Source organism: Hippocampus comes, unplaced genomic scaffold (genome assembly GCF_001891065.2).
Source record: "Hippocampus comes isolate QL1 unplaced genomic scaffold, H_comes_QL1_v1.1 scaffold156, whole genome shotgun sequence".
Classification (NCBI taxonomy): domain Eukaryota; kingdom Metazoa; phylum Chordata; class Actinopteri; order Syngnathiformes; family Syngnathidae; genus Hippocampus; species Hippocampus comes.
The window spans coordinates 777,575-793,292 of record NW_017805744.1 but is presented as its reverse complement, the minus strand read 5'-3'; the positions used below and the strand labels follow the sequence as shown (position 1 = coordinate 793,292).

The following is a 15,718-nucleotide window of genomic DNA, read 5'->3' as shown; positions in this document are numbered from 1 at the left end:
AGAGTGTATGTTCCTTTTTTGTTGTCTGGTGTGACTATTTGGCCACTCTTAAATCAATTTATATATATTTTTTTCTGGTCAAACAAACCAAAATCACTACTATAGCATCCACTGGAAACTGGAAAATTTCTGCTTTCAACACTTCTATACAAGGTGTGTCAAACATACGGCCCCCGAGGAGGTTCGATCAGGCCCGCAGGATAATTTAAAAGTGAAAAACACAGTTTTCTCCTTAGTTTATAAAATGTAGGCAGTAGAGGTAAGATCTTAAGCTCGACCCGGGTCGGGCCTAAAATGTCAATCATTGCTTCGACTCGGGTCGGGCCGGGCTTCTCTCTCGCTGACTTTTTTTTAATAAATATATAACAACGCACTGTGATGTTGCTACCCAAACGTCACAGTGCACTGAGGCGTTTCGAGGCCGTGAATAGTTTTGGCCACGAGCGACCGTGGTTCGCAAAAAAACAGAAGTCGCCTCATCACAACACGTACTGTACTTAACTCTTGCAATAACAATTCAAAGAACTCCTTCATGTCTCTGTCTATTATCCACCCGTCATTTTTAATAAATATATAACAACGCACTGTGATGTTGCTACCCAAACGTCACAGTGCACTGAGGCGTTTCGAGGCCGTGAATAGTTTTGGCCACGAGCGACCGTGGTTCGCAAAAAAACAGAAGTCGCCTCATCACAACACGTACTGTACTTAACTCTTGCAATAACAATTCAAAGAACTCCTTCATGTCTCTGTCTATTATCCATCCGTCATTGTTCTTCTTTGTCTCGCTGCTTCTCTCAAAGTGCCGCGCTAGATTCTTAACCCTTGTGCTGCAGTCGATGTGAATAATTTTAAATAACACAACATACAAATTTACAAAAATTGTAAAAGTATTATTCCTGAATATTTTTTTTACTTTCAACCACTCAAAATGTTCAGTGGCGCTTCTCTCTTCTTTGTCTCGCTGCTTCTCTCAAAGTGCCGCGCTAGATTCTTAAGGACGTACTGCTGCTGTAGTGTATGGCCCAATTTTCAACCCGTCAAAATGACGGACGGCCTCAAATTTTTCCCGTCAACTCTTAAAAAAATCCGTCAATGATGGAAAATTGTCGGTCAATGTACCCTCTGCAGAAACAGAAATATAAAAGATGTAAATGTTTCTACAGTCTTGCTTAACTTAGGTTTCGTTCCAAAAGACAGGCTTTAATTTGTTATCATAAATCACCCCTCCTACTCACGAGTCTTCACAAATAAAATATGAAATTTCGGGTTTGCTTCGGGCTCGGGCCTGCAAATCAAGTTAATTGGTCGGGCTCGGGCCGGGACAGGCTTTAATACCCGCGGGCCAGGTCAGGTCGGGCTGAATTTTTTGGCCCAATCTTACCTCTAGTAGGCAGGGATTAAATTTTGATTTTATATGCACATGTGTAAATGGTTTAAAACTGCCTTTCTTTATAAATCTCGTTTGATCTTAAAATGCATTACTATATTTTTCAATACCAATGCAGTTAAAGTTTTGTGCCTTTGTACAATCAGTGGGATCAGTTGCAATGCATATATGTGAATGATCAAAGTAAATTGCACAATTGTCGAAGGAAATCTAAGGTGTTTCATAAAATGTTTTGTAAATGATATGTTCATTAAATTTCAACAGTTTCCTAATGTTCTTGTGCTTCACTATACCAAAACAAAGGAAAGATATGATATTTTGGTTATTTATAGCACAGTATGTTATCATTTTAATGGTCCGGCCCACTTGACATCTACCGAGGCCGTAAGCGGCTCTCAATGTGAAATGAGTTTCACACCCCTGGTCTATACAGTATTCAAATTTGATCACTGCATTTTTGTTGCATCTCACACGCAATTTTGTATTCCATTTCTAGTTGTCTTAAAGCCTCCAGCAACACAAGAAACCTCTCCCATCTCTTTGCACCTGCCGGTCAAGACCTCCCCTCCTGATACAAAAGAGGTCGATTTTCTTGACCGGTCCTGCAGCAATAAATGTGATGTTTTTTAATATGCACTTGCTTTCATGTTAGCATGCTGTTGAAGAGATCCCTGATGTCATCCTGATCAAAGATGAAGAGGATACTGGAGGATGTGAGCCAAGTGAAAGTGAGTCAAGTGTGGGGGGGGTTCATATGATCGGGGCACAGCACTTAATGTGAGCCAAGTGAAAGTGAGTCAAGTGTGGGGGGGTTCATATGATCGGGGCACAGCACTTAAAGTACTTATCTAGGTTAGCTTGTCTATGAATTTCCAGCACTTTTACCAGAAGAGAGGAAGATGTGGTACCTCCTGTTCAAGTCTGAATGTTCATGTCTACTCTCGTTTCAATTTTTGCTCTATAGTTGTAATGGGCACACATTAGTCAGAAAGCAGAAATGCAGATGTCTCTATGGGTTGCTGCTATTTCAGCTCACGGTTCATAGGATGCTTGCTCTTACAGTTGACTCTTACTCTAATACAGTGGTTCTTAATCTGGCTTCAATCGAACCCCAGGGGTTTGGTGAGTCAGTCTCAGGGGTTCACGGAGCCTCTGCCATGGAGGGTAAGACATATGCAACTCAACATGTTAATTAGTTATGACACGCACACTTGGCCATCACTGGCTGCAGATGATCACATGACATTGCTTGTCCAATCAGTGCTGCAAGAAATTTAGTTCACTCTGTAGTCAACGTGTGACTGTCGTGATAGTACTGTACGTCAATAAAAAAAAAAAAAAGTATACTATCTCTTGAAATTTTTTTTACTTTTTTCTGTTTTTAATAAATGCAGTTTTTTTTAATACCGGTATCTTGAATTTATCCCCCCCCAAAAAAAAAAATGTATTTTTCACTCATGAAGTGTTCGGTGAATGTGCATATTAACTGGTTAGGTTCGGTACCTCTAAAAAGGTTGAGAACCACTGCTCTAATATCTTAATTGCCTCATGACGAACATTTTGCGTTTGTGTTACATTTGTTATTCAATGTTATGGCTGGGCAATAATTCAATATCAATGTATACCTGTATCGCTATAGAGGCCTGATCATTACCAATATGCACGTTTTAAGGAAAGGGACAGTCCGCTCAGTGCAATGTGAACAAAACAATTTATTAAATAAATATCAACCACATACATGATGTATACAGTATACAGTACCATTGTTACACTTATACACGACACAACTCTTCCAGCAATACCTCCGCCACTAGGTGACAGTATTGCTCAGCAAACACAATGTTCCTCTGTTAGGTCGGGTATCTTGAATTTTATTTGGCATTACTACAGAGTGAAATGCGAAATGGGGAACTTTTTTAACGACCCAGTTGTTTCACAGAACAGATTTTTGTCCCTTGCAGTTCCACTGTGTATACTGTGTTTTGAAAAAAGACATTGAATGTAAGGATATAGTTTGCTACGTTAAAAAATAAATAAATAATGTAATATTGCCTAGCTGCAATGCATTTCAAGTCGGGCAAAAGGATGCACATCCGTGGGTAAATGCAATTTCAGCCACTATTCACGTGTACTAATCAGTAGTGACGGTTCAAAGAAGTCCCACTCAGTCAGTCTGCTTGGCAAGTGAGCATGGAATGCTTTGGAACCAAATGGGAGCGTCCACTCATCTGTGGAAGATGGGCTGCATTTGTGCATTAGTGGCAGAACATAAACGTGGTTTTAGACGAAAATACATTGTGGTTAGAGTGAAAAACATGTACAATATGCTGCCTGGCATGTCTCTGTAGATCTTCTCTTGTCAGTCAGAGCTTATGCTGAATCTCTTCTAACATTTGACCACAACTTACATTTACAACATGGCGCAGAGCTCAGCCACGAATAGCCAAACATAAATGGTGTTCCCCCGCAACCCCTTGAATGGTTTATAATTTCCTCTGGATACCACAAAATGGCGGCAACGCACTCATTTGTAAAATAGGGCAGTGACCTGTGTAATGGATGCTCATCTCTTGACTTCAACATAGTTATTTGGTGTCAACACTAAAGCAAAACTTTCTGGTTTGGTCTGACAAAAAGACAATGAGGATAGGCCCCCTCCCCATACAGCAATTCTGCGAATAGTGAGGTCAACAAAGTGACTATGCAGAGTGGTGGACAAAAGTTTGCCCTTCGCACTTATGGGATGTTTTCTGTTTTAATAAGAACGTCATATAATTTTGGAATTTTAGCTTTGTCGCAAGGATAAGAACAAAGACCTTGTCTTTGTACATCTCTCAGATATTGTATTATCACTTCATTGTAAGACAAAGCAAGATGTTGATGGTGTGTCTGTGTGTGTGTGTGGGGGCGGGGGCTTACATGAGTCAGATCATAACTGCTTGTTCATGTATGTATGACCTGGCTTGGAGAATTATTCAGACACTTCTTAGCAGCCATTATGGTTGCATTTGAACTGACTCTTAACATGCAAGTTTTTATTCAGTTGTACGGTATCTCAATTTTTCTCTCAGCAATTATCCTCTCTCTTGTCTGCTAAGGGGTTAACATTTCTCTCTTGACAGCCGGGACACTGTACAGTAGTAAATCCCAACGAATGGCTATATTTTGTCGATGGTGGAGGTCTGCGCCTGTTCAGTGACATCGTATTTTGTATTTTCAGGTCAGGACACCTTCCTGAATCCCTCTGTACAGAGTGAGGTTGCCACGGGGCCACAGAACATAGAGCCTGTGGGATCTTCTTCTCTGACAGGAAGTAACAAGGAGCTGAGAATCATCAGCGTTTGCGGACGAGGACAAGGGCCTCTCCAGGACGAGATTGAAACCCTCTTTGCTCCAACCGATCAGCAGGTTTTTAACTCTCAGGACCTCACAGTCACCCAAGACGGTTTCCTAAATGTCTTTCCCAGTGCCAGTGATCGAGCCCCGCTGAAAACTAGCCAGCTGGACAGACTTCCCTCATCTCAGACAACCATATTAAGAACAGCCGACAGTACCGGAGGACATCCCAGTCACATTGACCAGTTCCCCCAGCAGTTGAATGCCATCTTTCCATCTCACACAGTTAACAAATCTTTAGATTGCAACTTTTGTGGCATGCCCTTCCCCAGTCGCGAGGACTTGATGGCACACAAGGCCACTCATACAGGGGAGCTGCACATTTCCTGCGCAATGTGCGGCAAGTCATTTGCCAACAAGACCACGCTGGGCATCCACATGCGCATACACACTGGAGAGAAGCCGTACGCTTGCTCACTTTGCGGGAAGCGCTTCACGCAGAACGGCAGCCTGAAGATTCACCTGAGGACGCACTCCGGGGAGAAGCCGTACTCCTGCTCCCAGTGTGCGGCCAGCTTTAACAACCCCAGCAACCTCCGGAGGCACATGATGACGCACAACACTAACGGACCGCTCTGACCGCGATTCGTGGAAAAGGATCTTTTATAGTGCCCTGAAAAAGTGTTTGCCCTCTTCCTGATTCCCACAAAGACAACCCAAGTAAATCTAAAATTTAGTTTCTAAATGATTTTATTCATAATTGCGGAAGAAAAATACAAACTCCTCTGGCTGTATATGAAAAAGTTTGTGCCCAAACCTAATGACTGTTTGTTTTGGTTTGGCTTACCAATCATGTGTTAGCAATTTTCTCATTTTGAGAATAATTGCCTTTTTGGCGTGTGGGACTCCGGAGGCAGCTGACAGGTGCCGGCCGGCCAAGCGGAATACAGCTTCAGCGGTCACTTAAGCAAAAACCCGGGCGTGGGAGGAGTTTAGAGAAGCCAGGAAAACAACTTCCGGTCGGTTTTTAGGAAATTTTGGTCCAACATCCGGCACCTCAGGACGGGGAAGCAGTGCACTATTAACACTGTGGAAAGTGGAGATGGGGCGCTGCTGCCCTCAACTTGGGTCGGTGGGGATAACACATCGAAGACCTCCTTAATTCCAACAACACACTTTCCATTGAGGAAACAGAACCTGGAGACTCTGAGGTGGACTCTCCTATCTCTGGGGCTGAAAAAACCGAGGTGGTCAAAAAGCTCCTTGGTGGCAAAGCAATCATTTTCAAAGGGGGCAAATACTTTTTCGTGGGACGGTACTTTGATATGGCACTGTGATCTTCCTTGCGTGTTTCGCGAACATAACTTGTTCGTTTAACCTTTGTTTGATACGCTTCTCTTTTGGACAGATGGGGATTAGAACAGAGACCAAACATTACATGATAATAACGCCAGCAGTAGCAAATAAGCCATCATCCTGTTGTACTACAGAGAAATATATCTTTAATGCTGAAAATGACCTAAAGCCAGCCAATAATATCACTTATGATTACATTTACTTTAAGTCTACTTTATGATGCTACTGTACTTACCTCACCCCAATGATGGTTGAATCTTGTATTGCTACAACATTGTGCACAACAGCACACGATATTCAGAAACACCTTAACTTCATTGTTACCTCTGCAATGTGTTATTAGATTGCGGTGCTTTGTAATTAGTTGTACAAAGTACTTTACATAATAATAATTGTTCCATCAAATTCAGACAAAATTCCACATTTGAATGAAACATTTACTCCCTTCCACTTTGCACCTCTTACAATAGCTGATCAGTCAGGTTGTGCAGTTTTAAAATGTATAAATCATGTCGACTTATAATTTTAAGCAAGAAAGTCTAATTTATATTTGAACTGTTTGCATTACACATCTAGCAACAGACAGGTGACAAATAGCATTTGGCGGTTTGCTTATGGGGTAATTTATATGTTTTAACCTACCTCTGTTGTTGTTGAACTTGTCCTTACTTTGTGTACTTTTGTACTGTTCTTTCCTGTAGTTCCTACTGGATAATAACTTAGTAGCTTTGTTGGCTAAACATAAATAAACATGTTTCTTTTTCAACAACACTTGTTTTTGCTTTTTACTTTGGATAACAGACATTATTACTTTCATTAGATTGCAGCCTTATACAGATACCGTAACACTTGTTTTTGCTTTTTACTTTGGATAACAGACTTTCATTAGATTGCAGCCTTATACAGACTCATGTTTGCACAATATACAGCAGCGATTGTCAACATCTGGCCAGGGAACATCATACAGGCTGCTCCATTTTTTTTCCCAGTTGTGGTCCCCTAAGCTTTTCCAATGAATCCTCTAATATTTGTGGCACTACAGTAACAAAACAGATTTTTATCCCTCAGATTCCTTAATCACTATGTGTTTTCATTTTTTAGAAACTTAAAACTATTCATGAAGTAGACAATTCCATATGTCCAACATTTTTGGGGTCAAATTGTTTAATTATAACATAACATAAAATACAATACATTTAGTTATTTAACACAGACTACAAGTATTTTAATTGTTTTGAGGGGTCCAGTACCTGGTGCATCTGTCCGTTTTGAAACTCAAATGTTTCCCTTGACCCGAAACGTTTGTCCACACTGATGCAGTGTCATATAGTACTTTCTGAAACAGGGAAATTCTTTGCTTTTTGTTCCTCTTTCCACCCCGTGAAGGTTTTTTGTTTTTGTAGGAGGTCGGGCGAGGGGGGAGGTTGTCCTTCATTTGATTATCTTGAAAAAAAAAACAGTTTAATTCCCAATACAACACCTGTAACTCCAATTACATTTCATTTTAATTAATTAGCAGCAGCAGATTAATTCTTTTGATCATACTGAAGTGGAAGGCTTTTTTTTTATTTTTTTTTGTCGTGTGGCTGTGGAATGTCGTGCGTGTATTTCCACAAGTGGCGCGCTTCCTCCCGGGCTATTGTTCTTGGGCAATCATTGAAATGACATCAGTGTGAGTTCATGTGGACGAGAAGTAGGAGGAGAGACGGGAGGTGGCCTGCCTTTTTTCTGCTGTAATAGCTTTTAAATCCCAAATTACTCATTCATGACCCGAATAACAAAAAGCTGCTGGAATGTACGTGTTGCTTCTACGGCAAGACGTTTGAGTTTCCCCACATCCTTGCTTTGTGGTTATACAAGTACTTGTGCTGACTAAGACAATTCACCACACTGGTAGACTTGTTCCTCCATTTTTTTCATTACTGCCTTCCATTACCGTTAAACATTTCTACACACCGATAACTTGGACACACTGCATTGACAAATCTACGTGTTCCTCAGTGAGGCAAAACTGTGCACTAATTAAGATCTGTGCGCAGCCAGAACTCCTAAACAGCTAGATTAGAATACAGTATTGTCAATTGTATGCATACAAGTCAACAAGTGCACTGTTTTCCCTCATTGGTAACATGTACTTGTTCTATAAATACGTCTTAATATTGAGAACCAAGAGTACTAGTACATTGAGGTTAAGGTGGCGATCATAAATGCCCAAATGGCACAGAGTTGGGACCATTTTTTGTAGTGTTCTCAACACAGTTTTGCCTCACTATAGTACCATGTACTGTGGTGGTCCCACTCGTGTTTCAGAATGATATTACCGGTACTCAACAGGACAAATGTACATAGACCTTAAGCTGGACAGTAAGGATATCGAATAAACACAAAGGGCTTTATGGCAAGCTGTTAGACCATTTTTATTTGCAGGTCCTGGTACAATGAAAACAAGCAATTTTTTTCTTTCATAATTCAGCACACTAGCAGGTTATCGAACAACTGCTCAAAGTGCAGCAACCGAATAGTAGAACAAATACATTTAGTCCTACTTGTGTGCTGAATTGTCTTACTAGTAAAGCCAAATAGCGTAATAGTTTAGCAAGCGTGGTCGACTGGTTAGCACGTACGCCTCATAGATTAGAGGTCGTGGGTTTGATTCCAGTGTGTGGAATTCTCATGCTCTCCCCATTCCTGCGTGGGTTTTCTCCAGGTACTCCGGTTTCCTCACACATTCTAAACAGATGCATGGCAGGTTAAGTGGACACTTTAAATTGTCCTTAGGCGTGATTGTGAGTGTGAATGGTTGTTTGTAGTGATGGTGAGATGAAGCTCCTTGAAGCATTGAGGCTTTTGATGCAATTGATTTGACTCATGTGTCGAGGCTTCAAATGCGATTCACTCCCCTCTGACACTACCAAGTGGACATAAAGGCATGCAAGGAAGAGGTTTTCTTGTGCAAAGTCTTGATTAGGATTACTCTCATTATGACATGAAATTGACGTGGAAAGGGTGGAGGAAAATGTCGTACCTGTAATTGGGTCTGTATTGTTGTGGATTAAAAAAAACAACAAAATGTTTTATCTTAATCATTTTCATTGAAAAATAGAGTTTTTTCAACTGTTTTTGGGCTTGGCCTCTTTTTTTTTTGAAGGAGAATCTCCCCCTCCTTTGAAAACATGGAACAAATGAAGCGGGGATGCACAAGTACTTTAGTGCACGTTTAAACACGTTGGGGTGGTAAAGGCCTTATTTCTCGCCTCAATATTGCAGGGGGTCATCGTGCCGGTGAGTATTCGGTTCTCCCAGATACATTTTCACCTCAAGAATGGAGTCAGCTGTGCAACTGGTGCCCGTCTGCTGTGCACTGACATCTTTACTCGGGTACACGCATCGAAGTTTGAGCTCGACTCAACACAGAGGACACACCACTAGTATGTTTGTCCAACCCGACGACAGCTGGGATAGGCTCCAGCATTTCATTTAATGGATGGATGGGTATGGCCTTCGACGCTGAACGGCTTGCCTTTATTAACCACCAGCACGCAACGACAAATTTTTACATGCGCAGTGATTTTAGTATTACGGTAAAAGCACTTCATTGCCCCCGCCCCCTCTTTGATAGAAAACTCTTTGATGTAGCCTCGCTGTTAACAAGCTTGACCCAGAAGTAGGGGAGAGAGGAGACAAAACACACGCGAAACGGAATAGTCCGGAGGGGTTCCAAGGGCATTGTGAAGATAAGGTAAGCAAGCGCACGTAATAAGGCTGCTGAAATTATATGATAATGGCGTTTTTGTCGCGAAAATAGTGGGGGCACTGCAGCGTTTCTAAAAGGAGTGGTCACGTCCATCTGGAGACCACCGACATGACTCGCGCAGGCTTCCTAAGTCTCTCTTTTCTTTTCCTTTTGTTTTCGGTCACACTACACGCTGAAACCAAATAAAGGTCGCACGCCACCTTCTATTAAGCGACGATCGCGCGTGTAAACACAACGGCAAGCGAGAGAGGCGACCGTTAAAAGACAAGCGGCTGCTAGGCTAACACTAGCTGGAGTCTCGGTGGTGGGTTATTGTGATGCTAACGTAGCTCGACAGCCGAACCAGGTCACACGGTCACCACGAGCCGAGTGGGCCTGATTTGATGTCCACCCTTGTCATTTATCATCACGGTAGCGTTTGCATGGAACAACACCGTGTATCTCGGGCGCTCCTTTTATTCGCGGAGCCTTTTTCTTTGATAATTGTTAAACTGTTCCCAGTCTGTTTTTTTTTCTACGCCGCTATGTGTAACGGGACGCATACTCTCTCGGTGGGCAACTGCTAAACGGTTGGGTGGCGATGATTCCGGATACTCTTTGAAATGGGGAATGTTAGCTCACATGACCATTGGTTTAACAAATGAACTGGGTTCTCTTCCCTTTTACGGTTGCGTGTGTGTGCGGGCGCTCGTTGACCTAGAAATCTTATCTCGTGTGTTTGCTTCGCTTGCACATCTCGGCGTTGTGAACAAGATATCGAATCTCCCCGACAACGTAGGTAAAGTAAGGTTCTGGATGCCCAGAATTTTCCCATCTTTTCCCTTAATCCCAGAATTGGTAAACTGGCACGTGTTGTTATTTCGTTTTGTTGACCAATGTCATTTTTTGGGTGGTGGTGGACCTTTTACAACTTCGGGCTGTTAGTTTGTCAACCTGTTGGGTGGGTCCTGCTGATGGTCGCGACACGTGCATGGATGGGGAGGGCTAACTGTCGATTGTAACTCTCCTATTAGTCATGTTACTTAGTTTTAGTTATTGACGGAGTAATAAATAAAAAACAATTGAAAATATAGGTAGGGGTGTTCTGATCCCCCCCGAGTATAAGTCTGAGTCGCTTAAATTTGAGTATCCGCCGATACCGAGGGCGCCTTCGGAAATTCCGGTTTCCTAACCTTTATGCCACTTTTCATTTGCCTTCGTTGGATACCATCTTCTGGTCAATAAGGGATGAAAAAGTGCGCCTTTTCAATATGAAAGGACAGTGTTTGAAATGACTATGACTCCACTTTATGTAACTACGTCATCGCGCAATGACGAGTATTACTGGCGTAAGTCTGCAGCTGCAAAATGGTAGCTTAATAAAATGAAAAAGATACAGATACGAATTGTTGTTTTTGTGAAGGATGACCAGTGGTGTTTTTAATTGATTTTAGAATTGTCCATTCTCTAATAAATTATTGGAATATATTCATAATGAAAAAAAAATTACAAACTCAAAATGTTGAATATTAAATATTAAGCTGAGTTGACCCAACACAGTCACATAGTGACCTCAGCCTACCGGGCCCCTCTTTATGAAAAAACGCTATTTAAGAAAAGGAGTGTGAATCTATATTATCACAATTGTCTTTTTTTTTTTTTTAAATAAAGGTATCCCGACATAATACCCTTTTTATATGGCTAAACATAGAAATGAAGCAACTGGCCACTGTTTTGTGGAATTTTCTAAAAAAACAAAAAAAACAAAAAAAAACCCAGAATGAGCTCTTCAATTCAATTCCTCTTTAGTCGCTGCCAGCCACGAGCACCAGAACATCCACCACTGCCAGTTGCGATCTGGACCTCTGCATCATCTAAATTTACCACCCTGCTTTGTGCGACGTCAACCCTGGTTGCCTATGCTAACTTCTCATATACAAGCATTTACATACACGTTACAGAAATTACATAAAAATAAGATGATGGTGGAGAATAGGTGAGTTTTTAAGCAAATAGTTTGTTACACTGAAAAGAATAACAAGTAGGCAGGTTTACAAGTGGAAAGAAAATCAGCGAGGGTTCATTTTATAGGCAACACATTGTCTGATTTTGGCTGGTGGTCCTCTTGCTGCTTAGCATAGAGGTCTGTTAGTTTGTAAACCTGTTGAATGGGTCCTGCGCAAATTTGATTTCATTGCGCTGGCTGAGGACTGTCAACCAGACAAGCGCAACACAATCAGCTATTTCTTTTGTAAGCAAGCATTTGTTAGGATACATATTAATAATAATTAGTGTTATTGCTTCGATTTATGTGCAGTTGTTGCCCTACTTGTCTTCCAGGAGGCTCTTCGTGTCTGGAATTGTCCTAATTGTTTTGCCTTTTTTTCTATTATCATTTTCTAGTTAGTTTTTCTTTTATGTCAGCACTTTCTGCCCTGCTGCTAACTGACACGTGGTACAAATTGTATGCTGAACAGATGAAACAAGCTATAAATCGCGGAAAAGGTCTCAAAACTGTTATCCTCAGCCTTAACCTTTAAACGCTCAAAATGGCTTCTAGCCATGCCTTGTGTGAGGACAAGGCGAAGAGGAACTTGTCTTTGCTCACAAAGAAATTACAGACATAAATAACAAACAGCTAGAGCACAAGACTTGTTGCCTGGATCACTGGTATCTCAAACAAAATTTAAACTAATGTTCTTTGTAGCTGTAGGTAATATTTGTGAACTGGCTGTTTGAAAGTAGGGTAGCTTCAGTAGCACCATTTAAATTAGATGACACAAGGATGCTTAACAGAAACTCGTTTGTAATTAAAATGTGTGTTATAAGGGCCATCTTAGTCTCTGGCAATTAGCCGACAGGTTTGACAGTGAACTGCAGCATGAGGGAGGTTTTGAGTAGATGTCCAACAGGCAGGACAGTCAAGGCAACTCGTCAGGTTGACGGGAGAGAAAGAAAGGTCGTAAACTTCCCAGGATGATCCAGAGAAGGGTCTGGGTTGCTGTTGGAAGCGGCAGAAGTTAACTGCTGATCAGCTGCTAAATCAAGATGCTCAATTTAAGTTATAGTTTGCATTAAAAATGGAGATCCGTGTGTTATGGAGCCAACAATGTAATGAAATGACCAGCAGTGAACTTTTAATTGCTATTTTTATGATTTGATTAGCTTCAACTTCGATGAACTTGTTGTGATTGTTGATGCCTGTTGTTGTGTGGCCTCTTGAGGTGTGCAGGTTAATCCGAAGGGGCCTCATGTCTGTGCATGTCTGTGAATATGTATGTTTGTGAGGACCTAAGTGGATTAGTGGGCTAAAGCTTCAATCTCATTACAAGCCACGCTCGTCTCCAGCTAGTGCCAGTGACATCACACTTACAAAAATCATCAGCAGGCTAATGAGAGGAGGCGTATTTTCGTTTTGACAGTGCGTTTGCTGCGGGGGTTTCATGAAGTCGACAAATGCAACATTGTTGCCTATGACCGAATGGTTGCAGATGTCTGGGAGGGCCAAGTGAGTCATGCTGACTGATGGTTCAGAATCAGGTGAAACTGACTCGTGATGTCATGAGATCTTCGAATTGTATCTGTGTGTGCTCAACTTTTTCGAGAAACCCTCCCCTTGATGTTTTCACCACTTCTTTTTCATTCACCCATTTTTATGTTGAAGGACCTGTTTTATGTTTTTTTTTTCTTCCACATTCTACGAAATGTAGCGTATATCTTTGGGTGGGGCTGCTAATGTCATGGGAGATGTCTGCAAATCTCCACAAAGACTTAAACTTACTTATTTGCTTTGGACTTGTGTGTGTGTGTGTTTGTGTGTGTGTTTGTGTGCGTGTTTGTGTGTGTGTGTTTTAAAGTGCTCTATAAATACAGTTGACATAAAAAGTGAGACTCTTAATACCCCTTTCCCACTGAAATTAGTGGGTAGTAGTGATCCGTGGCGACACGCAACCAATTGGCATATTGTCCCTTTCCCATTGACCAACAGAAGGCGATTCGCTTTGCGTCTGGTTATGTCACCACGCTGTGATTGCGTAGATGATAGTGCGACAGATTTCTTGGTGGTAAACAAAGCAACATGGAAGCGAGTGTTCTTTCTTTTATCATGTTTTTTACCGTCCTCAAAATGGTCGAAAAGCAGCGGAGGATCAACTCTTTGCTACTACTAAGACAACAGCTTAAGGGGCGATCTCCGAGCTTTGTTGTGGGGGCCTGCTATATACGAGGCTGATGGCGCGCGATGTTATGACGCATCTGTAGCGACGCCACTTGAGCGAAGCGCGACTCAGCAGTCAGCAGTCCGCTGCTCTCTGCTGTGCGTGCGTCAGTGTGGACATGTACGCACGGACGCGTCTTTTGGCTTCAACCAATCAGCGCTGACGCAACGGACGTTACATATCAAAGAGCTTTGATCTACTACACCAACTAAGATAGCCTAGCTGAGAGAACAGCTAAGTTAGTACAGTAGACACGACGCTCGAGGTCGGACGGACACGTTTTTCTGTCATCGGTATGTTTTCCTCTCTTTTCTGTCCAAATATATATTTTTCTCCAAACAATAGCTGTCCTGTCCACGACGTCTTTTTTCGTTCCATCGGGGTTTAGCTAGTGTATTTATAAAGAGACCAAAATCTCTTTAGTGGCGAGCCTGCTGAGTCGCACTTCGCTCGAGTGGCGTTGCTACACATCACGTACTGCCCTATGTCATCACGTAATTACCGGGAAGTCCCGTGTTAGGCTTTCAAACTGCAATCGGAGGCAATCACAACCCGCCTCCGATGGCGTGCTGGTGGACACGGATCGACATTCCTTTCCCACTGCCCAAAAAAGCGTGTTCACCCCGTGATTTTGCGGCAGTGGGAAAGGGGTATAAATGATTATTTACACAAATGTTTATTTTTTTTTCTGTATTTTTGTGACGGTTTCCTGACTTTCCTGTACGACTGAGAGCCTCCACAAGCAAACGGAGTAAAAAAAAAAAAAAAATCAAGCTTAATGCAACCCAGGCATAGATCTGGATGCTTACTACAATATGAGACTTCAATGCAGCTTCATCCAGCATTTTTTTCCTTCCAGTATTCTTCACGTTTTGTGTATTCATTAGGGGTTTAACCGATTAGTCAGTCAGTCACCTTAACACCTCTCAGCATTGAAGTGTCAGGCCTGGACTCCACTAAATGTTTGGGCATCTCATCCAGTCGGTCAATATACAGTGGATTTTCGACTTGCCACTCTGTTGCCATTTCCAGAATCCAATTCTTTGCAAAGGAGGGAAATATCTGGCCAGTCAGGTGACACACTCTTTGTACATCTAAACATGTCAAAGAGTATGGAACTAAGCTGGTGGTTAGGGTGGTCCATTTTGGAAAAGTTTGTCGGATTCGTCGGGCCGGGTCGGAAATCTTGTCGATACTATGACACAAGGATGTGTGCAAAATTTTATTCCGATCGGATAATTTTATCCCGTCCCGCAGAGCGACCAAAGTTTCCCCTATGGAAAGAATGTTACGGGGCTGAATGGTAGTACGGTTTCTCCCGTACAGTAAGGATTTTGTTTTGCTCAGTTCGCACTTGCAATAATTCAAAGACGGAAGACAGGAACGCATGTATTGCAAAAAAGGCAACCGTGGTTATCCTTCAACACTGGTGAGATTGTTGGCCCATGTTAACTGGTCCATCTGTCTATCTGTCCATCTGTCTATAATGTCCATCAACACTAGTGACACTGTTAGACCGCAAAAAAAACGAAATCCGCCGTGCGTGCCATCCCATGCCTACTTCGCGCACGGGTGCAACGCCCGGTGTCGCTCCACGACCTGCAGAAGGTGCTGTCGCTGTTCCTCGTCGCGCGTAATGGCGCCGCAGAACGCGCTGATGAGGGCGACGCCCCTCTCCGCAAAGTC

General features: G+C 42.2%; 2 protein-coding genes across 8 annotated transcripts in view; both read left to right on the top strand.

Annotated features, from left to right (window-relative positions):
• Window positions 1–6,845, top strand: part of LOC109524486 (zinc finger protein 8-like) — a 10,297-nt gene extending 3,452 nt beyond the window's left edge. The window contains exons 2-4 of the mRNA XM_019884420.1: window positions 1,887–1,972; window positions 2,043–2,118; window positions 4,611–6,845. Coding sequence (XP_019739979.1) covers window positions 1,887–1,972; window positions 2,043–2,118; window positions 4,611–5,365 — 917 coding nt within the window. The 3' untranslated portion in view covers window positions 5,366–6,845. The remainder of the gene's footprint in view (window positions 1–1,886; window positions 1,973–2,042; window positions 2,119–4,610) is intronic.
• A 2,796-nt stretch (window positions 6,846–9,641) lies between these two features.
• The window catches only part of LOC109524385 (catenin delta-1), a 24,187-nt gene continuing 18,110 nt past the window's right edge, over window positions 9,642–15,718 (top strand). For 2 of the 7 annotated variants that reach the window (XM_019884218.1, XM_019884217.1), the window contains exon 1: window positions 9,643–9,821. The gene's annotated coding sequence lies outside the window, so the exon portion shown is untranslated. Of the gene's footprint in view, window positions 9,822–15,718 lie in introns of all 7 variants that reach the window. The other 5 variants (XM_019884224.1, XM_019884225.1, XM_019884222.1 and 2 more) reach the window with 4 other exon arrangements.